Below are 24,073 nucleotides of genomic sequence, written 5' to 3'. Positions count from 1 at the left end.
GTTCCCTATTACCTTAGAGATCAAATATAAACCCTTCTGTTTTTATTTAGAGATCTTAAAAATCTGGATCTTTTCCCAATTTTATTATATTTTACTAGTCTACATTCATTCTCTGGGCCAGCCATACTGACCCCTATTTGGTGTTTTTCTCATATGATATTCCATCCTTCCATCTCTATATCTTCCCATTAGCTGTTCCCCAAGGGAGAAATACATTCTCTCCCTACCCATGCTTATTAGAATCCTTGATTTCCATAGAGACTAGATTCAGGCTCCACCATGTCCATTAGCCTTTTCTGATTCCCTCAGCTTTGAGGGCCCAACTCTTCCAAAATTACTTTGAATTAAGACTGCACATATTCTGTTATATAACTTCTATGGGTATGTTTTCTCTCTCCCCTTTTGGAATATAAGGTCCTTGAGGGCAGTGTCTGCTTTATTTTTGCCTTTATTTACTCAGGACTTAGTAGAATACTTGGCACACAGTAGGCTCTTTAAAAAAAATAACCCTTACCTTCTATCTTAGAATTAATACTGTGCATTGGTTCCAAGGTAGAAGGGTGTAAGACCTGTACAATGGGGATTAAGTGACTTATCCAGGATTACCCAGCTAGGAAGTGTCTGAGTTCAGATTTGAACCCAGGAAGATCCCAGTCTCTAGGCCTGGCTCTCAATCCACTGAACCATCTAGGTGCTTCCTATAATAGGCTGTTAATAAATGTTTGTTGATAGATTGATGGGAAATAATATGGCCCCAGGCTCATAGAAGCCCTACCTAGAATACCAGGAATATAACAGGCTAATATCATGGAAGTCAGGTCCTACAGTAGAAAGAATATTGGACTGGGAATCAGTAAATATGGATTTAAATTCTAATCCTGGCACTTCCTAGTCATGTGCCTTTATTTTATTTATTTGTTTATTTATTTAAAACCCTCACCTTTCATCTTAGAATCAATACTGTGTATTGGCTCCAAGGCAAAAGAGTGGTAAGTGCTAGGGAATGGGGGTTAAATGACTTGCCCAGGAACACACAGCTGGGAAGTGTCTGAGGCCAGATTTGAACCTAGGACCTCCCATCTCTAGGCCTGGCTCTCAATCCACTGAGCTACCCAGCTGCCCCCATCATGTGCCTTTAGACAAGTATCTTAATTGATTTAAACCTAATTTTTCTTATCTGAAAAATGGAGTTAATAATACTAGTAATGCACTAGTTTATCGTAAGGATCAGATGAAATTATATATGTGAAAGTACTTAGTAATAGTAAAACATCTAAACATGAGCTGTTATTTTTGTCATGGATGTCATTTAACCATTTCTTGATGAATCCACTGAAAGAGAATGGAACAACCAGGTTAGAAAATGAAAAATGAGTCTGTATTTCTGAGCAGTTTTGGAATATTTTTAAATGAGCTGATAACATACAAGTAAAGCTCTAAGTCATGATGAAGATGTAATTAATGGAGCAATCCGTTCGTTATCTGCAAGAACATAAAAACGCAAACACAATTTTTAGTTATTTTTTAAAACTGAGAAACAAAAATTTTGCTTGTAGTTCAGCTCACATTAGTTCCTGAATCTTTTCTTCCAGCTTTTTGGCATCGGCACCGCTGAATTCAAATATCTGTATGCAAAATTTTTAAAAATGGAAAAAAAAATGATTAGCTCAATTATTTGTATGAGTAAGGTCCTGTGCAGGCTGTATTAATTAGAGGATTCATTTTTGTTCCAAATTGGATAATTAATTGAATGATCCCCAAATGCCCCCTTTCCATTCACCATTTTACAAGTTTAAATTTTAATATCTGAAAAAGATGAAGAATACACTATTTAGTAAAAAACTTTTTAAAGACTACCTAATCAATTATTTTTTCCCTGTATTTGAGTAATCCACCTTAATGTCAGAAGAGAGGTCAGGGCTAGGCAGTGGGGGTTAGCCCCCACTTAGCCCCCACTGCCTAGCCCTGACCACTCTTCTGCCTTGGAACCAGCATGGAAGGTGAGGGTTAAAAGAAACGCTTACTATGTGCTACGTCCCAAGCTAGACTGTGGGGATACAAAAATGAAGCCTGCCCTGCCCTTGAGTTTACATTCTACCTGATGAGGGAGAGGGCAGAGCAGGGAGAGCAACCTGCACACAGGGAGACAAATTCGAGGTAAAGTTAGGAAAAGCTTCCCGTAGAAGAGAGCAGCTTAGTGGGACCTTGAAGGAAGGTAAAGAGAGTTCCAGATTTGGAGTCATAGGATGTGGGTTTGAATCCCACTCCTGCCATTTACTGCTTGTATAAGTCACTTTCTCTGGGCCTCAGTTTCTGTATCTGTAAAATAAGGGCATTAGAACAGGTGATGTCTGTGGTCCCTTCCAGCTGGAAATCCATAGGATTCTCAGAGGTCAAGGTGAGGAGGAAATGCATTCCTGGCACAGAGGAGAATCAGAAGGAGGCCAGTTTGACTGGAATGTATGAGACTTGTCCAGGGGCCACACAAATAGAAAGTGTCTGTAGCAGGACATAAATTGGGGACTCTCCCAGGCCTCAGCCTATTGTCTCATCAGAGGTGGTACTTGGGAGGTCCCTTCTATAAACTTCACTGACTTCATAATTTTATACAAGGCCAAATGAAATCTTCTCCATTTAAAAATGCTTTTATTTAAACAAAATAGTCCAATGCTACATCTTGGATAGAGAGATAGTGAGCCTTCTTTGGACCCATAGCCATCAAGAATATATTGCCCCTGGGGGCAGCAGGGTAGCTCAGTGGATTGAGAGCCAGGCCTAGAGACAAGAGGTCCTGGGTTCAAATTTGACCTCAGACACTTCCCAGCTGTGTGACACTGGACAAGTCACTTTTTAAAAATGTCTTTATTTTATTTTAATAACAAATCTCCACATACGTTTTTCAAAGTTATATGTTGTCTCCCACACTTCTTCCCTTCCCCCTCCTGGAAGCAATTCAATCTGGGTTATACATGTATTAGTGGACAAATCACTAAAGGTTGCCTAACCTTTAGTGCTTTTCTGCCTTGGAACCAATACAATATTGATTCTAAGATGGAAGCTAAGGGTTAAAAAAACAAAAACTAAAAAACCAGAAGCAATTGCTCCTCCCTCCAAAAATCTATTGCCCTGAAGCAGTGAGGTGATTCAGTGGATAGAGAACCAGGTCCAGAGATGGGAAGTCTTGGGTTCAAATCCAGTCTCAGACACTTCCTACCTGTGTGACCATGGACAAGTCATTTAACCCCAATTTACTAATATTTACTGCTCTTCTGTCTTAGAACTAATGCACAGAAGGTAAGGGTTCACCCCCACCCCACCCCCACCCCCCGCCCCAGAAGATTGGATATTTGATTCTGGAAGTGGTAAGTAGTTGCTGCAGGTTATTGGTGGGGGTGGCTGGGTGGAGAGAAGAAAGAAGGTGATATGGTTAGATCTGTGTCTTAGCATGATCAGTTTGATACTAAATGTGCCAGTGTGGGAAAGGTTTAAGGTAGGGAGATGAACCATCAGGTTATTTTGGTAGTTACAGGTACAGGTGTAAGGTGACGAGGGCTTAGAGCAGGGTGGCGGTCCTGTCAGAGGAAGGGAGGGGAGAGGGATATAGGAGATGTGTTATGAAAGCAGAAATGATAAAACTTGGTGACGTGATTGGATAGAGGGGCTGGAGGGTGAGCGAGAGAAAGGAGTTGAGGATAACCCTTAGGTTGTGAGCCTGCATGACTGGGAAGATGCTGGTTCCTGCTCAGCAACACAGACGTTCAGAAGAGAGGAGTATTTAAGGTAAAAGATGAGTTTAGTTTGTATGGGGCATTCGGCCTAAGATGCCCAATAAACAGTTGGAAATTTAACATTGGAGATCGAGAAAGGTTAGGGCTGGATAAAGATAGTGAGAATAATATGCATAGAGGTCATTGAATCTATGGGCACTGATGAAATCAACAAGTGAGTTAGTATTGGTGGAGAAGAGAAGAGAAGAGAAGAGAGGAGAGGAGAGGAGAGGAGAGGAGAGGAGAGGAGAGGAGAGGAGAGGAGAGGAGAGGAGAGGAGAGGAGAGGAGAGGAGAGGAGAGGAGAGGAGAGGAGAGGAGAGGAGAGGAGAGGAGAGGAGAGGAGAGGAGAGGAGAGGAGAGGAGAGGAGAGGAGAGGAGAGGAGAGAAGAGAAGAGAAGAGAAGAGAAGAGAAGAGAAGAGAAGAGAAGAGAAGAGAAGAGAAGAGAAGAGAAGAGAAGAGAAGAGAAGAGAAGAGAAGAGAAGAGAAGAGAAGAGAAGAGAGGAGAAGAGAAGAGAAGAGAGGAGAGGAGGGGAGAAGAGGGGAGAGGAGGGGAGAGGAGGGGAGAGGAGAGGAGGAGAGGAGAGGAGAGGAGAGGAGAGGAGAGGAGAGCAGAGCAGAGCAGAGCAGAGGAGAGCAGAGGAGAGGAAAGAGAGGGAGAGTAGAGTACAGGAGAGGGGGAGGGGAGGGGAGAGGTCTCAAGGCAGAGCCTGGAGGGAACCATATAGTGGGTATAGCCTGGATGAAGATCCAACAAAAGTAACAGAAAAAATGGTATAGAGGAAGGAGAACCAAGAGAGAGCAGCAGCATGGAAACCCAAAGAGAAGAGAGTGACTGACAGTGTTGATGATTGTAGGATTCCAGGCATATACATCTGGAAAATGTGGTTGATGTATTGATATGATATTATACTTGGTCAGAGCAGTTAATGAGACAGCTCAGAGGCCAGAAGAATCTCTGGGCCTGAGCCACAGAGGGCTCAACTCTGGCCTGGTCAAACAGCATTCCAATGCATGATTTATGAGCAGGCCGTGCAGTCTTTGTTCTAAGAGTTTGGAAGAAGCAAGCTGAATTTACCCACGCCTCTATCTTGTACGTCATTAACAATTCAAACCAATGTGAATCCAATATGTGTTGTTACATATGTATTACGTACCTCACTGTCATTGCTCCTCTTCTCTCTCTCTCTCTAACCTGGCTGCTGGCCATATGGATCGCTCCTTCTCTGGAGCTCTACTATGGTCTCTGAAGATCTTCTTCCTTTGATCTTTTGTTTCCCCATCTTTCCTACAGCCATTCTTGGCCACCTCTATTCCTATCTAGGAATTCTACATTCCACGTATTCTTGGTTATTTATATCTTCCTTTACTGCGTTCCTTCCCAAACTCTGATCTGTGTGTCTCTCAGTTTATCAACCCTTTCTCCTGACTTCTGTTCTCCTCCTCAAAATACTACCAATTAGGAATTCTTTTGTGCAGCGGTTGCTGGCCGGCCACTGTAATGATCACAGAGAAGTCAAGAAGGATGAGGATTGAGAAAAAATCATTAGCTTTGGCAGTAAGAGACCACTGGTAACTTTGGAGGGAACAGTTTCAGTTGAAAGATGAGGTAGGAAGCCAGAGGCTGAAAATTCTCCATCTAGGCCAAATGATGGGGTGGAGGGATAATTCAGGTTAACCACTCAACTACCTTAGGAAAACAATATGATACAATAAAAAAAAAAAGAGAGTGTTTTACCTAGAACAAGAGGATCTGATTCAAATCTCAATTCTGTTCCTTATGATCTGAGTAGTGCTTTTAAAAACATTTTTAATTAAAAAAATTTTTTTACCAATTACATGAAATAACAAATTTCCATATAAGTTTTCCTAAGTTATAAGATCAAACTTCTCTCCTTCCCTCCCTTTTCCTTCTCCCTCCTGGATCTGGCAAGCGATTCGATCTTGGTTATACATGTATTATCAAGCAAATATATATTTCCGTATTGTTCATTTAAGTGAATAATCTTATAAAACCAAAACCCCAAAACATAAACCCAAATAAACAACTGAAAAATCTCATGCTTTCATCTGCATTCTGATTCCAACAATTCTTTCTCTTAAGGTAGATAATCTGTGTAATACTCTGATCTTGGGCATCGGGTTTTAGTTTCCTCATCTGTTCAATGAAGGGGTTGACCTGTATGTCCTCTGAGGTTCCTCCCAATTTTAAATCTATGACCATATGGATCTTGGGACCCTTAGGAAGCTATGTGGGACAGTGGATAAAGTACTGACTTGGAGTCAGGAAGATGTGAGTGCAGCTTCTGACCTGTTCAACACTGGGTAAATCACTTTACCTCTGTTAGTCTCCTCATCTATAAAATGGGGATTATAATAGCATCTCCCTCACAGGGTTGTTTTGAGGATCAAATGAGATAATATTTGTAAAGCATGTTATAAACTTAAAGCATTATGAAAACATTTCTTCTCCTTTTCTTTTTTCTCTAGCACCTCCTCCTTCCCTTTCTTTTTCATAGTAGTGGTGATGGTGGTGGTGGCAGTAGTAGTAGTAGCATATGAGCATGTATCTGATGTGAATACTGGATAATCCAGGACTATATTCACTTTAAACAAAGAGCAGAGGCATGGGCCCTCAATATTGCCCTGAGAGTTTTGTAAGTCAACCTCATAATTATAGATCTATTTTGATTACATTTCACTTCTTTGTGACAATGAGCTGCATTCTTTTTGCCCCAAATAGGAAAGTATTCTTGAGAAATTAGAGAACAGGCTTATTCAAGTGTGGCTTTGTGGAAGCATCAGAAAAGTAGGTTATACTAGATACCTCTACAGCCTCAAAAATAAATAAAAAGCTATTGCATTTCCTGGTATTATTTTGCCTAGGTATGTGAAGAAGGTACTGTGACATTTGTAATTTTTCCTTTTTTCTAACTTCATATCAACAGAGGGATTATCTAGGGCAATGATAGCAAACCTTTTAGAGATAAGAGTACCGGACTCCACCTATACCCCACCCCCAGACCAAGTGCCGGGTCCCTTCATTCCATATGCTAAGTGCATCCACCCTCACTTACCCCACACAGGGGATGGAGAAAGTGCTCCCATGGGGCTGCTGGGTGGAGGGGTGGGGGAATGTGAAAAAATGTCATCAGGCACAGTGGAAAAGGGGAAGGGGATAGCTGCAAAACAGTCCCTTTGCCTTTTTAGTAATGAACTCTTGGGTGGAGAGTGGTAGGGTGGCCACATGTCCACAGAAAGTGATCTGCATGCCATCTTTGGCACTCATACCATAGGTTCACCATCACTGACATAGGGCATGAAGGGAGCTCCCTAATTTTTCTTCCTGCCTAGGTAAAAGATAGCAAATAATTGGTAGCAGGATGACACACACAGGAAGAAGATGGGCATGGAGCTGGGTCTTTCTCCCTTCCTCTAATACTGATAGAAGTGGAGATTGCATGAGATCTCATGATCACAGATTTGGAATTAGAAGGCCTCCTTAGAGGCCATAGAGTCTAATCCTTCATTTTTACAGATGAGAAGCTAAGGGACATGCCCCAGCACCACAAAGCTTATAAAATGCCTAGACTAGGATATGAATACAAGTCTCTTTGATTTCTACTCTAGGCTCTATACCACAAAGCCAAAGAGTTTAAGAGGCTACAAGTAGAAGGGAAGCATCTATATAGAGGGTTTAGGGGATATTTCCTGATTTCCTAATGATGCAAACCTCAGAAGTATTACTGATTTCACATGAGCATCAACAGTAGACAATGATAGCTTTGGAGTCAGGAAGACCTAGGTTCAAGTTTAACCTCTAGCACATTCTGGATGTGCAACTCTGAGCAAGTCACTTAACTTCTCAAGCTTCAGGCAATACTTAAAGACCAGAAATGAGTAAGACTCATCAATCTGCATCGGTGGAGAAAGTTTCCTACCATGCGATCATGAAACTGATGAAATTGCACATTACTCTGCCCTTACATTCTCTGATCATCATGGGATTATCACCAGTCACTGCTTCATTATTCTTGTGGTATGTGGCAGTATGCCTGGTCTGGGAGACATGTTCTGCAATCCCATCCAATCCTTCTCTATCTTCTGACTTGTACTCAGGAAGACCCCTAAATCTAGACTGACTCCTAGTAGAACCAAGTCATTTAAATGCATGCAAGAATAGGTCTGGGGAGGAAGAAGATAGCTATTGGTAAATGGATTGTGAAGAGGATTTTTAATAATTCACAAAAATCTGACATATTTTTCTAGGTTATTATCAATATTCTCTCCTGGAACCCTAATTCCCTATGAGATCATTAAAAAAATTTTTTGTGGCATGTAGAACAGTGCCTTTTATGTAGTAGGCAGCCAATAAATACTTTTTTTTTAAACCCTTACCTTCCGTCTTGGAGTCAATACTGTGTATTGGTTCCAAGGCAGAAGAGTGGTTAAGGGCAAGGCAATGGGGGGTAAGTGACTTGCCCAGGGTCACACAACTGGGAAGTGTCTGAGGTCAGATTTGAACCTAGGACCTCCCTGACTCTCAATCCACTGAGCCACCCAGCTGCCTCCTCAATAAATACTTTTTGAATGAGAGTTGTCACATAGTAGGATACATACAATAAATATCTCTGTTAGAAGTACAAGCACAAGTCCTTAGATACAGTCTAGCTGTGTGATCCAGGGCATGTCACTTCACCCCAATTGCCTAGCCCTTATCACTTCTCTGCCTTAGAGCAGATAATGAATATCAATTCTTTTTTTTTAAATCCTTATCTTCAATCTTAGAATTGATACTAAATATCAGTTTCAAGGCAGAAGAGTAATAAGGGCTGGTTTAAGTGATTTGTCTAAGGTCACACATTTAGGAAGTCTCTGATGCCAGATCTGAAGCCAGAGCCTCCCATTTCTAGTCCTGGCTTTCAATCCATTGAGCTGCCTAGCTGCCCTGACACTTAGTATTAATTCTAAGACAGAAAGTAAGGGTTTAAAAAAAAAAGTATAAACACACAACTACTCTAAAGCCTAATGTAGAATTCTTCTTAGAGTCTAAGTGACTCTGGGATGTTCTTTTTTTTTTCTTGGCTATACTTCATTAATTTAGACCTGGAATGTATTGTAGAGGCCATAGAGTCCAAACTCTCACTCATTCATTTTGCAGAAGAGTTTACTGTGGCTTAGAGAGGATCTGACTTACTCAGGGTTATAGACCACTCAGTTTCTGAGGTGAGATTAGAACCCAGGGCTTCCTGACTCCAACACTCTCCATTTCACTGCTCAGTCATCCTAATGCCATGCTGCTGCCCTTAGAGATCTTATCTGTTCCTGACCTTATCCTATCTTACCTCCATCTTATCTGATTAATGATGACCCCCCAGATGGTTGATTCCCAAGTCTATGTCTCTGAACCCAAACTCTCCCTGAGTTTAATTGCCATCGGAATATACAACTGACACATCAAAGTAAATAATATATTAAACTGAACTCATTAAACTTCTCTCTTTCTGATCCTGGTATTATGTTGTCATCTTCCCTTATAGTCCCCCACTCCCTTGACCCATATTCAATGAGTCTTGTGAATTTCTACTTTGCACTTATCTCTATCATAGAACCTTTTATTTCACCCACACTGACTCAGCAGAGCAGGACTTTCACAACCCAGATTATTGTTGTAACTGGTCTCTCTGCAACCTGTCCTACCAATCTCCAGCCCGTCTTTCATACACTGAGGTCAAACTCTGCCTAAAACCTCAAATATTGCCCTATTGCCTCTAGGACAAAGTATGTGGCAGGTAAGCTTGGAATCCTATCTAATCTAGGCAAGGAATATCCAGGCAGAGGCTGTCTACCCAATCTGATGTAGTCATAAAACTGGTCTTGGAAAGGGGAGAATTTTATCTTGAAAAGTGCACATGACTAAAATTGTCCCTCTGGGAGAGTGAATTGGGTTCTAGATGCGTTTTAAGCACTACTTTCTCCCCTCAAATCAACCTATAACCCCTTCTACCTCCACCATTGAAACTGATGATCTTCCATTTCTATTTCCCCAACAGGAGCAATTATTTCAACTACTTCTTAATTTTCTTTATTGTCACTTAAGAGCGAAACTGTGGAAGATATTTAGACTGGTAAAACAGAGAACCTGAAATTCAATTCAATCCAACAAATTGTTATTAACCATCTGCTATGTGATAAAAAGCCCAACCTCAAGTAGAGAGAGCCAGGATCGTTTTCAGGAGGATCTGGGCTCCAGTCTTGCCTCTGAAACATATTATTTGTTTGACTGAGGACAAGTTGCTTCACTTCTCACTGCCCTAAGCACTTTTAAGAGTGTAAATTGGAGAAAAATTGCGACTCTTTATTGGTAGGAGCATTTTCTTCTAGGGAACTCCCTAAACCCGTTAAATACCCAAGTCTATTCAAAAACTGAAAAATTACCAGTGATGAGCTAGGGAGCTGATGACAAAAAAACAAGAAAGGAAGTGTTCCCTACCCTTAAAAAGTTTACTTCTATTATGAGAAAACAATCGGTACAATGATAAGAAAATGCAAAATATATGTGAAATGATTGGCAGACTATATAAAGAAAAAAGGAGTCCAGAAAAATCCTTATATGTAGGAAGGATCACTTAAGTTGAAGACTTAAAGGAAGCTTGGCTATATATAGCCTTACCTTCCATCTTAGAATAAATACTCTGTATTGGTTCCAAGGAAGAAGAGTGGTAAGAGATAGGCAATGAGGGTTAAGTGACCTGCCCAGGGTCACAGAGCTGAAAAGTATTTGAAGTCAGATTTGAATCCAGGTTTTTCAGATTCCAGGTCTGGTTCTTTATCCACTGAGGCCTCTTGCTGCCCCCTTAGCAATTTTTAAAATGAACACCTGTGAATGACCTAGTTATTTTCAGCAATACAGTGATCCAAGACAATCTTAAAGACTCATGATGAAAAATGCCATCTGCCTTCAGAGGAAGAACTGAGTATGAATGCAGACCCAAACATACTATATTCTTCCTTCTTCCTTCCTTCCTTCCTTCCTTCCTTCCTTCCTTCCTTCCTTCCTTCCTTCCTTCCTTCCTTCCTTCCTTCCTTCCTTCCTTCCTTCCTTCCTTCCTTCCTTCCTTCCTTCCTTCCTTCTCCTCTTCCTCCTCCTTTTGTTTAAAACTTCTTCCATAACATATGAAAAAATGTTTTGTATGATTGCCCATGTAAAATCTATATCAGATTGCTTACTATCTCAGGGGTTGGGGAGGGAGAGTGGGAAGGAGCTAGAGAATTTAGAACCTAAAGTTTTTAAAAAATGAATGTCAAAATTACTTTTATATATACTTGGGGGGGAAATGAAATATTTAAAATAATTAGGCTAGTTGAAATGAAAGCAAGGACTGGTTATATAGGAAATAGGCCAATGATTCCAACCCAGTTGGTTTGATGGGGAAAGTTTCTTTCAGCACTCTATGGAAGTTCCAATTACTTTGATTTCTGGGTCTTTCAGATGAGAAATGGAAAGTTTCAGACTATGAACAGCAGAGTAAGCAAATGGATATATTATCCACTGGCATTGGTTGTACTTGTTCTTTGCTTATTACTATGAATATGATGACCTGGTCTCTTATCTATTTAATTTCATTTATTACCTCTTTAACACAGAGTTTTGATTATCATTCATAGTAAGTATTCAGTAAACATTTCCTGTTTTGAATTTTGTTAGGATTGACGTTTAACTCACTTTTTTGGTAGCCCCATAATCTCCTCAAAACTTGAGAAGTCTCATAGATCAATTAGCAGATGAAGTAGACTTTTGAATATAAAATATTATCTTTAAAGAAAGCCAGCATTTCCCCAACATTGACTTACATGTAAGAGTGGCAAGAAGGACATCAATGATGATAAAAGAGTTGAGGGCAAAAGGGAGGTAGGCAGGTCACATAATAAAAGTGAGATAAAACAGATGGAAAGTTCAAATATTGCCCTGATATCTCTGAAATATCAAAAGACCTAGAGCCATGATGGCGAACCTATGGTGTGCAAGCCAAAAAGGGCATACAAAACCCTCTCTGTGGGCATGCCTACAGTTGCCCACCAGAGTTCATTACTAGAAAATGAGAGGGACTCAGGGCAGAGTTGTTCCCTTGCCTCTCTCCATGCTCCTGAGGGCATTCCTCACTTTACCTGCCTCTCTGCACAGCAGCCCAATGGGAGTGTTTCCTTCCTCTCCTTTCTGGGGTAAGGGGGGACCAGGGGGCAATGTAGGGGGGTAGGAATAGTGCTCTGTCTTTAAAAGGTTTACACTGACCTAGAGGAAGTCCTTCAGTGCACTAAGTTTCTCTTTAGAGCACTTGTCTAGATAGACCAGGATGAAAAAAATTGTATGAGATAAAAATGATTAGGTTGTAATTTGCATTGGTTAAGGGGAGTGAAAGTACAAATCCACTGACATAATTAAGTTATTTGGAACACTTGACTGGAGAGAACAGGAAAAAGAAATGGTCCCTGCCCTTAAGGAGTTGATAAACTAGAAGGGAATGAATGAGTGAATTAAAAGGTATTAGGTATTTACTATGTTGTAGGACACTATACTTGTGAATACAAATACAAAGCACAAATACAAATATAGGTATCCTTTCCACATGGGTGGATGGGATTTAGGGGAGTGGTGTCCCAACAAAGACAGTGATGGTAAATCTTTTAGAGATGGAGTACTGGGCCCTCCCCCCTCCCCTCTGAACAAGTGCCATGCCACATACTCTCTCACCTCCCAGCCCTGTTCCTTACCCCAAACAGGGGAGGGAAGAAGCACTAGCGTTGGGTGGCTGGGCAGAGAGATGAATGAAGTGAGGAATGTCCTCCGGTGCTTGGAGAGGGACAAGGGAACAATTCTGCCCTGAGTCCTTCTGGCTTTCTAGTAATGAATTATAGCAGGTGACTGCAAGCATGCCTGCAGAAAGGGTTCTGTGTGTACTTTTTGGCACACATGCCATAGGTTTGCCATCACAGATCTAGGAGATCCACAGAAAATTTGTTGGCCCTCCCTTTGCAACAGAGGAGAAGTCTGAATTTTTTCTCTTCCTTTTCTAGGGTGTTTATTGGATATATATTCCTGGTATTAAAAGATAAATACATTATGCTATGCATATATTTTATGCATTTCTGAGTTTCTAAACTTTTTTGTGTGTTGTGTACAGCTTCTATAAAACTTCCCCCAAAGTCCCATTTAATTTCTTATACCAACCCACAATATATGGATTCCGTAAGGGGAAAAGTTGAGATGTGGAAGGGATACCTGATGTGAATATGCATTAGGAAAGAATGAGAAATGGTGCTTTTAAATCTCAGAAGTGATTTGAAATCCTTTTTTTTAATGGTTCTTTTAGATTTTATGTTTTTTTACTAGTTGGTAGAATATAGACTTAAACTTAATTCTTTCCCTGTGTACTTCTCCCAGTGGATAAGAGTTTGCAAAGTCAAGCCTGGATAAAGGAGAGGGCACCCAAGTTAACCTGAAGAGCTTTATCCCCTTTGCAAGGCTGAGAAAATATACCAAAGCACCCAAAGAACCTTGGAAGTCCAGCAGACAGGACACAGGAGAGAACATCACACAGGGGGACTGGGGATATTTGTACCCCTTCCCTGCCCCTGCCCCTGCCCTTGGAACTTCCTCTGGGACACCCATGGGAGTAATAAACTGGGGGAGGACAGAGAATTCACAAGGTCAGTCTCCCAGACCCATAATAAATCTAGCAACTTGAAATCCTGCTTTGGCTTTTTCAACCCTCTGGGCTTTTGCATCACCCTGGCTTTACTATCTATAATATCTTTGAATAAACACTTTCATGCCTTAAGATGCAGAGGTCTGAGTTGCAATTCTCTGGGCAAGAACCAAATTTGCTCACCCACAACAAAACTTGCTGTCCCATAATGATACCTATGCAAATCTTCCCCAGCAAAACTGACATTTCAATAGGGGAAGATCATACATTGAGACAAGTTTTTTTTTTGCTAGGAGGGATATTTTGACCTGGTTAAGTTTCAGGATAGGGAGCAGCTAAGTGGCTCAGTGGATTGAGAGCCAAGCCTAGAGAAAGGAAGTCTTGGGTTCAAATGTGACTTCAGACACTTTCTAGCTGTGTGACCCTGGGAAAGTCACTTAACCCCCATTGCCTAGGTCTTACCACTTCTGCCTTGGAAACAATATACAGTATTGATTCTAAGACAGAAGGTAAGGGTTTAAAAAAAAAATCCCAGGATAGTGAGTAAAATCATAAAAAAAAAGTCCCACTTTCCAGGAATGATAGTGGGGATAAGATAATACACAACTAATAAGTTTACTGGGGAGGGAATACAAAGAGACATGATAAAGGGGTTGAGAAGAAATAGAGATCCAGTTGAGAGAAGTCAAAGAATGCTTAAGGAAAAAGGTGAGAATAAAGTTTAGTAGAATTTTCACAAACAGAAATTCAAGGGAAAGGCACATAAGAAAGAGGGAATTACATAAGCGAAGGTGGGAAAGAATAGGACATATTTAGAAGAATAGTTTAGCTTCATTGAAATAAAGGTTTGAGAGGAAGTTAGAAAGCATAGCAGATAAAGTACCAGACCTGGAGCTGAGAGGACCTGGGTTTTTCTGAATCTGTTTTGTTTGTGATGATAATGGTCCCTTCTATTGATGTATTATTACTTGTTTAGTCATTCCTCAATGTCCAGTATTTTTTAGATTACAAAAAGCGTCACTATAAAGATTTTTGTGCATGTGTCCTTTGTCTATTTTTTTGATCTCTTAAATACTTGTGGATTGACTGACTAATTTTAGGCTATATGTTTCAATGAATATTTTTAACCAGCGGAATAACTTAGATCAGAATTAGGGAGCAAGTAATAGTGGAAATGGAAAGAAAGGGATGGAGGCAAGAGCCATTTCAGTGCGAGGATCGGTAGAGCTTCCAAACTGATTTAGTGTAGGAATGAAGGAAGAAAAATTAAAGGTCATTGAGTCTTCAAGTCTGGAGAAGCAGGAGGATGCTAGTTCCTCTATTAGAAAAAGGAAAGTCAAGAGAAAGAGATGGTTTGAGGGAGAAGATATTTGATTGTATTCATTGGGGTTAGGTTTCTAACTGATCTGTGTTATGAGTTTATTATGTAATCCATAAAAAATGTTGAATTATAGCAATATAGGAAATCACAGCAAAGAGGATGGAGGGATGGCCTCTCAGGTGTTCTGGTCCTTGTCCAACTCAAGTAAGCCACCTGTCTGATATTGGAATAAAATAAGGACACACATGGGCTATTCAATAGCTAACAAAAGATTCATTTAGCCATAGGAAAGAAAGGACACCAAGAGTTAGCTGACTGAGCTAAGTGACACTTCCTTGCCTTTTGGTTGTCTATGGTGGTCATAGAGCCCCTAGAACTCAATGTAGTTGCTTTGTACTCAGGAAGTGATATCAGCAGTTTAGTTGACTAGGTCAATTAAGTCTCAAAAATGGCCTTTTAAGGAAGAAGTAGCCCAACTTGCTTGTGGACGAGGAGTTAGGATATAACTCCCACCATAGCTGAGTTCAAATCTTGCCTGTTTGTTATATACTAACTGTGTAACCATAGGCAATTCACTTGACCTTTTAATGACTCATGTAATTCTTTAAACTCTAAATTACTGAAATTAGAGATTAAGAGTTGAAGAGGATCTTAGAAGACATCCAGTCCAACTCCCTTATTATACAGAGGAAATTGAGCTCTCAAGGTTCCAAGTAACCTGGCCAACATCACCCAGTTAGAGTAACTAGGATTGACCCTAGATTCTCTGCCTCTAAAGCCAATATTCTTTCCTAATGTACCAGAGTTGCCAGTCTGCCCCAGATGAAGGGGATTTCCATGAACAGATCACCTCTGTGTGAGTTTATTGAAGAAATATGGAGTAGGTGTTAAGCAAAAGAAAGAAAAAAGCGTGAAAACAGTCCCAGGTTCCAAAAGGTAAATTGATATATCAAGGACAGAGAGAGATAGAGAAAAAGACATAGAGACAGAGACAGGCAAAGAGACAGACAGTTAGAGACAAACAAAGAGAGACAAACAAACAGACACAGAGAGAGAGGCAGACAGAAGTAGAGAGACAGAGACAGACAGAGAAGGACAGAGATAGACACAGACAGAAACTGGAAGAAAGAGATGGGGCTCTAACCACTTCTCCTTTGGTACCTAGGGTTTTCTGCCGCAGCACTGTGGTGAGGGAGGATGGAGATCATATGGCCTTGGTAGCAGTGGCAGTGGTGTGTGTGTGTGTGTGTGCACCTATTTGCATGTGATCTTAGGACATGTTGATTCTCTAGCTATAGCAACCATTCCCATGTTAGGAATACTTGTGAAAGTCAGGTATTCCAATATCAGGAACTTTGTACATAAATATTAGAATCTGAAGTTATGCCTAAAAAGGGTATTGTTTATTCCATTTCAGCTGCACACAATAGGTTTGGTTTGTTTCTTATGGGCAGTGCTCTGAGACAAAGAGGTTGTTTTTTGTTTTTTGTTTTTTATGTAAATAAAGTTTGTAATCCAACAGACCTACAAAAAGAAACTGCACTGAGAAAAAAACAGTTTCATAGACTGAATGAGCATTAGAGGAGCGGAGAGGGAATAAAAATGTCTCTGAATAAGTCTATAATAATCCCACATACCTGGTGTGGGGGGATGTAGAGGGATATTGGGAGAATGGATGGGCATGGGGTGAGCCATGGCCAACAGGTTCTTTCATGCAGGTGGCCTTGGTATTTGAAGAGTGAGCTAAATTGTGATATCCCACCAGTACACCAAAGGATTCCTTCAGTCTACAATTTTGCGAATTAATTGGTTTCCAAAATGTTTCAGGAAGCATTTAGATCGAGGGAATAAGGCTGAAATTAATCTAAATATATCTCTCTCCACATAATCTATAGAAAGTCTACTACTCTAGATTGGCTTAACACCTTTTATTAGGTTCACTCAGTCATGATTATTCACCTCATAAAAGCTTTATTCATAGGAAAAAATCAAACAAATGCAGCCTCTGAAGAGGACTTCAAATGAGTTATGGTGGACACTCCTTAATGGAATGACTTAGACTTAGAGGACTGATTCAGTGAAATTGATGGTGCAATATGGACTCTGCCATAAGAAGGCACAGAACAAATGGGTGAAGTGAAAGCCCAAATATGTCAAAGCATCAAAGTAAAGGGTCAGTTTTATCTCTCAAATGAATTGTAATTGGTGGTAATATGGTCACTTTGCATTTTACTGAGGGTTGTCTGTGGTACATCTTTACTCTCAACCTGCAACTTCAAATAATAGAATTCAGTGTTAGAAGAGACTTTAAATCCCTTAGGTCAATTTTGCACACAACGGTACAATCCATTTTCCTGCCTGATGTCCATAACAATAATAATAGCTAGCATTTATTTATCACTTTAAGATTTATTTGCAAGGGATTTTACCTCTTTCATTTCATCCACATGATAAAAATATCAAGCCCCTACTATGTACATGTATTAGGTATGAATCTTAAAACTGCTCAGACTTAGAAGATTTGGTTAAGGTTATTCCCCATTTAAACAATGGAGGTACTTGATCAGGAATGTATTGGGAATTTTAACATTACTCCACCCATACTTAGACAGTGCCTTAGGGGAAGATAAAGTTGTAAACTCCTTACTGAACAATGAAAAGTTCCCAACTCATACTTATAGTGAAGCTAGAACCTTAAGCTAGGTCTATTTTTAGATCTAATACAAAAGGGTGCTAAATACCTATGAAGGTCAAATTAATCACTAAAAGGCCAAGCAATTTACAAAGGGCAAGCTTAGCAAAGATGTTTGAAGTACTCAGAAGATATAATCTACCCAGAGAAGGTGAGAACTAAAGAGTGGTGAAAACTAAGAATGGGCAGTCCTGGGAAAAGCATCTACTGTGATTGGTAGATGTGAAAATTTAGGGGAGGTGACACAAGAGAAAATTTTCTTTAAAAGGAAGGAGTTTGAGACCTCTGTACTTATTTCAGCTTTAGAAGCTGAATTGGAGGTCAGGAGTTAGAGCTGGCTCCCTGAACTCAGTTCAGGAGTTCAGGATTTTCAGTGAAGAATTGGAGTTTTGTTTGGGACAAAATCTTGTGGTGAGTGATTAAAGACTGACTTAGTTTCTCTCTTAAAGAGAAAGGCCTATGCCATTTGGCCTAGGCCCTAGCCTTTTCCTACTATTTCCTCTTACTCTGTCTCTTTCCCTTCCCTTAATTCCTTCATTTGTATTAATTAAAATCTCCATAAAACCCAGCTGACTTGGGTATTTCATATTTGGGAATTTTCCCCATGGCAACCACTTATTTTTGATTTAACTCGAGACACTAAAAATTATCTTTACAGTTTTAGCAATTCAAAGTCTTGAAACCCACATTTTTGCAGTCACATAGGCAAGTCACTAGGGATGCAAAACCAAAAATAACACAATCCTGTCCCCCAAAGAACTTTTATTCTTTTGGGGGAAAGAATACATATACATAGAAATATGTAGAAAATCTAAGGGCAGGTAGGTAGCACAATGGATAGACCTCCTGACCTGGAGTTGGGAGGACTTGGCTTTAGACACTTCCTAATTATGTGACCCAGGACAAGTCACTTAATTCTAATTGCCTAGTCCTTACTGCTCTTCAGTTTTAGAATGAAAAGTAAGGATGTTTTAAAGAAAGATCTATATAAAATAAATTTAAGAATTTTGACACAGATAACTGAGAGGATCAAGAATAACCTCATGTAGCAAGTGGTAGTTAAGCTGAGTTTTGAAGGAAACTAGGAATTCTAAGAAGAAGGGACAACATTATAAGCAGGGAAAACAGTCTATCTAAAGCAGTAATGGTGAACCTTTTAGAGACTGCATGCCATGCTCCACATCCCCTCCAGACTGAGTGCTAAGTATACACCACCCACCGCCTCCCCCCCCCAATATCCCTTGCCTTACCCCACACAGGGGAGGGAGAAAGTGCTCCCATTGGGCTACTGGACAGAGGAGTAGGTGAAGTAAGGAATGTCATCAGGCATGGTGGAGAGGGGGAAGGGAGCAGCTCTACCCCGAGTCCCTCTGCCTTTCTAGGAATGTACTCTGGCAGGGGATAGTACATGTGCCCACAGAGAGCACTGTGTGCTCTTTTTAGCACGAGTGCTATAGGTTTGCCATAATGGATCTTGGACATGGGAGGCCAGTGTGAGGGGGGCCATAGAGTGTGTGAAGGTGAATACTGTTAAATAAAGCTAGAAAAATAAGTTTAGAATGGGTGAGATTGTGAAGGGTTTTAACTGTCATACAGAGAAGTTCGTATTTGATACTAGCCCAAAGGTAAGAGGGATATCTTGGCATTTATAGGAATGATGTGGTCATACAGATTTTTTTTAGGACTGTCACTCCAGGAGCTAGCTATGTATAAGATTGATCAGAGAGAGGAAATACTTGAGGTGGGAAGACCTATTAGGAAACTATTCAGTAGTCTTGGTGAAAATTGAGAGGATCCTGGGACAGCTGGGTGACTTAGTGGATAGAGCATCAGGCTTGGAGACAGGAAGTCCTTGGTTCAGATCTGAACTTAGACATATCTTAGCTGTGTGACCCTGGGCAAGTCACTTAACCCCAGTTGCCTAGCCCTTACCAGTCTTCTGAATTGGAACTGAAACTTAGTGTTGATTCTAAGAGAGAAGGTAAGGATTTTAAAAGATAAAAGAAATGAAAGAAAAGAAAGTTGATATGTTTTTGAACTAGGATGATGGTCATGTGAATCAAGGTAAGGTAAAAGATATTCTTATTTTATTTTTACAGACGATGAAACTGGGATTAGGCATGGTTGGTGACATACCCATGGTCTCTTGGTTTGGTAACTGTTGGGAGGCAGCATTCAAAGCCAGTTCTCCTGTGACTTGTTAGCTAGCACTCCTTTTTCTACTACCTCCTGCTTGAATGAACACCTCCCATAATGGGGAGGTCATTTCCCCCCAGGGAAGACCCTTTCCTTGATCAAGAGCTCTAAGGTCCTTTTTTCTGTGGATCTGAAATCTGCCTTGAAATTGGAACTCACTGGTCCTAGTTCTATCCTCTGGATCAACACAGAACAAATGTGAGAACATACATTTTGAAGCTTATGTAATAATCAGTCAGAAAGCTTTTATTAAGCACCTACTATTATATGCCAGGGACAGGGAGGTGGCACAGTGGATAGAGTGCTGAACCTGGGGTGAGAGACGAGATTTCAAATCCAGCCTCAGACACTTACCAGCTGTGTAACTCTGGGCAAGTCATTTAACCCTGTTTGCCTCAGTTTCCTCATCTGCAAAATGAGCTGAAGAAGGAAATGGCAAACCACTCCAGTATCTCAGCCAAGAAGACCCCAGCTGGGGTCACAAAGAATTGAACACAACTGAATAACATTTGCCAGACATGGTGCCATGTGTTGCAGATTCAAAGAAAGACAAAGACAATTCCTGCTCTCAGGGATTTTGTAATATAATAGGGCAAATAACATGCAAACTAGCAAAGAGAGGGGTTGGGAAAGACCGCTTATAAAAGGTGAGATTTTCTCAATCTTGAAATCTTTTAAGTATTTAAAAACAACTATTACATATCTTCAATGTTTTGTTTTCCAGGCTAAAAATCACCAGCTCTTTAAATCATATGACATGATACAGGGTTTGTTTTTTTTTTTAAAACCTTTACCTTCCGTCATTGAATCAATGCTAAGTATCAGTTCCACAGCATAAGAGGGGTAAGGCAATAGGGTCAAGTGACTTTCCCAGGGTCACACAGATAGGCAGTGTCTGAGGGCAGATTTGAATCCAGGACCTTCCTTCTTTAGGCTTGACTCTCAATCCACTGAGCTACCCAGCTGCCTCTGACATTATATTGTGCAATTAGAATTTCTGTACCCTTAAACTACTATTTCCAGCATCTCACTCTCCTTTTCTCACATTATATGCTGATGTAGGGAGGATATAAATTTGGTGTAGCCCCTCCTCTTGCTCTCTCTTGCTCTGATTGATTTGGTGGAGGTGGCATGGGTCAGTGCCAGGAGAGTGTTGCTCATGTGGTTTTAATTTTGTTAAATAATTAGGTTTTTTTTTACTTCTATTTCCTTTTTATTCCTTCTACTTCAAATTATTATTAATAAACTTTATAAAATATAATTCTTGGAGTATTGGATATTAATTTCAATCCTACAATATAGTTTTAAATTCTTTTACCAAACTGCTCACTTTTTCCACACAAGACACTTGCCCCATTCTCCATCTGCCATCTAAAAGTGGATTTTTACAATTTGCATCTTAAAAGTGGTACCTGGAATTAATCTCAATAATCCAAAAGTAATCTATCTGAACAATGGAGGAAAGCATAGTAGGACTATTAGATCATGTGATCTTTCTCTAATATATGTATATATAGATATATATATAATTAGGAAAGCATGCAATGATAATTCTGCTTGTGTTCTCAATTCAATATTTTGTAGTCACCACTTACAACTTTAAGAGAGTTCTTTTACTCTTAATTCTATATCCATCATTAATATATTACATTAGCGTCCTTCATAGTCACATCAGACTGTTGGCTTATATCAAGCTGAAGGTCAATGAAAAATCCTATATTTAAAAATATAATCAGTATTGATTCTAAGATGGCAGTTAAGGGTTTAAAAACAAACCAACATATAACAATTCACAATTTATTGTGCTTCAAGATTTGTATAGTTTAAATAACCTCATAATAACCCTGTGAGGTAAGTAGATAATCATTATTATTACAGTTTTACAGAGAAGCAACTGAGGCTCAGAGAGGTCCAGTGACATACAAATTCATGAACTCATCATGTCATAATAAGCTGTGCCATATCTAAATGCCTTTTCTTCACTGCGCAGTAATTTCTCAAAATACAGAAGTGTATTTTATCAACAGCCAGCCCACACTAAGCCTTTTTTTAGATTGTTATTAAGGAAACACAGTTGCTTGTTATCCTGCCATGATTAGAACATAATCACTACCAATTAGCATAGGAATGTAAATACCTTTTGGGATTCTTTATACATCTGAAAGGTGGGCATGGATTTGACTTGACACGAACTAGCCACCTCCTGGGAGAGAGGAAAAAAGTGATTGATGTCAGTCACTGGCTATATCTCCTCTATCTCTAATGGGGCATCCCATGCTCCAGATTACTCTTTACCAAATGGTACCGAATGCCCTGAAGTAACTAGGAATTACTGCCCTTTGGGATAGAAGAAACTATGTGCTGTTGAAGGACTTGAACTTATCTCTTTTGACAGGAAATAGCACACTGTAACAGACTTTTCTCCCCTCCAGGATTTCCCTTCAGTTTGATAACCAAGAAACTGTGCCACTCCTATATTAATGCTTTAGGCTTCCAGCAAGCTGGCTCTGCACAAGACAGGGTTACCCTGCAAGAAGAGACTAAGAGGGAAGATGGATAGTTTCATTCTATCCGATCCGCTCAGGGTTTCTGGGATATACCCTATGTAGCCTTGAAATTAGTAAGAAGTGAGAAAAATTTAAGGTTTTTCTAGAATGCATACAAGTCTGATAATAATAAAAAATATGTATAGACCACATGTCCTTTCTCCCTTGACCATTCTGTGAGGCAAGTAGCACAAGTGACACTGTTCCACCCCATTTTACAGATGTGCAAAACTGAGCCTTAGAGCTTCTATTGAACCAATCCTATTTGAACAGTTCTGATGGATGAAATACAGACACAATATCTTACACAAGAATGACAAATTTTTCAAAAAGCAAGACAAATGCCTTTCAGAGTTAAAGGTTTTTGTTGGTTCAAATAATGAAGAGAGATAAGAATTTTTTTTTACTTAAATCTCATTCTAATTACAGACTTAATGAGTTCTTTCTTCCAAGACAGAATCAACCTAAGCTTATGTCTAGTAGAGTTAAAAAAATAACAGCTACTTAAAAATTATCAGAAATGCTTAGAGTTATGATAAGAAAGCTGGCCTTAAAGGCAAGAAGAGTTGATTTGGGGGAGGGAGAGTATAGTATAAAATGTAAATTGATAAGTACATATATAATGATTTTTTAAAAAAACTTATCCTTTCTGTCTTAGTAACAACTCTAAGATTTGCTCAGGTCACACAGCTAGGAAGCGTCTGAAGTCATATTTGAACCCACATCCTCCTGGTTTCAGGCCTGGCACTTCCTGTCTCCTGTGTGATTTCTTGGATCAGGATCCAGTCAGATATTGACCCTCTCCTTCAGAAGTCTCAAGTCAAGAGAGAGCAGACCAACTGACTCCTTCTGGGTGGTTCCCTTTCCCAAACTTCCAACCCTTCTCAGCCCATCAGCCCTACTGCTGATGGAATCTTTGCAATCTCTCCAGGCTTTTCCATTTCAAGAGTCTCTGGATTTCTCTCTCTCACAGTTACCCAGCTGACCCCTCATGCGATAATTTGAGGAGAAAGGATTAGGCACAAATAACTGAGTGAATTAGGAGGGATTTTTAGAGGTAGAAGAGATAAGGAGGAGGCCTGAGGCAGAAAATGGAATGCCCAGCAAAGATAATAGCTATCAGGCAACCTGGACTGGAAGGGAGAATGTATGAAGTGGTGATAGTAAGAAATAAGGCTGAAATGCTAGGTAGGAGTTTTTAATCTAGAAATAATGGAAAGATTGGTTTGAAGGTGTTTGAATAGGGCAGTTGACATTGTCAGATCTTTCAGTTATATTAATTTGGAAGCTATAGTGGCCAAACTGATCAATGAGCATTTATAAATCAGTCAATGAACACACATTTTTCCCCCTAAAAATCCTTACCTTCTGTCTTATTATCAATTCTAAGACAGAAGAGGGACAAGGGCTAGACAGAGTCACATAGCTAGGAAGTGTTTGAGGCCAGATTTGAACTCCTGACTCCAGACCTAGCTCTCTATGCACTGGGCTATCTAGCTGTCCCTTAACACAAATTCATGAAGTGCCTGCTATGTGCTAAACACTGTTCTAAGAGCTGGAGATACAAAGAAGGTCAAAAAATAGGGTTCTTGTTTTGTAGGAGCTCATGGTCTAATTGGGGAGACAACATGAAAACAACTGTACAGACATGATATATAAAGAATAAATTGGGAATAATAAACAGAGGGAAGACACTAGAGTGGGGAGGGATTGGGAAAGACTTCTTGTAGAAAGTAGGATTTTATCTAGGGCTTAAAAAAAGCCAAAGAAGCCAGGGAAAGAGTTCCAAGCATGAGAGGATAGCCTACAATGTCCGTAGGCACGGTGGTAATTCTTGAATGTAC

At 40.0% G+C, this 24,073-nt stretch overlaps 1 protein-coding gene across 1 annotated transcript in view; it reads right to left on the bottom strand.

Moving 5' to 3' along the window:
• Nucleotides 1–1,381: 1,381 nt before the first annotated feature.
• Nucleotides 1,382–24,073, bottom strand: part of TXNDC8 (thioredoxin domain containing 8) — a 45,595-nt gene continuing 22,903 nt past the window's right edge. Inside the window, exons 4-6 of the mRNA XM_007498595.2 lie at nt 21,821–21,886; nt 1,567–1,625; nt 1,382–1,482 (exon numbers count right to left, since the gene is read on the bottom strand). Coding sequence (XP_007498657.1) covers nt 1,479–1,482; nt 1,567–1,625; nt 21,821–21,886 — 129 coding nt within the window. The 3' untranslated portion in view covers nt 1,382–1,478. The remainder of the gene's footprint in view (nt 1,483–1,566; nt 1,626–21,820; nt 21,887–24,073) is intronic.

Source organism: Monodelphis domestica, chromosome 7, assembly GCF_027887165.1.
Source record: "Monodelphis domestica isolate mMonDom1 chromosome 7, mMonDom1.pri, whole genome shotgun sequence".
NCBI classification, from domain to species: Eukaryota; Metazoa; Chordata; class Mammalia; order Didelphimorphia; family Didelphidae; genus Monodelphis; species Monodelphis domestica.
This window is presented reverse-complemented; position numbering and strand designations above follow the sequence as displayed.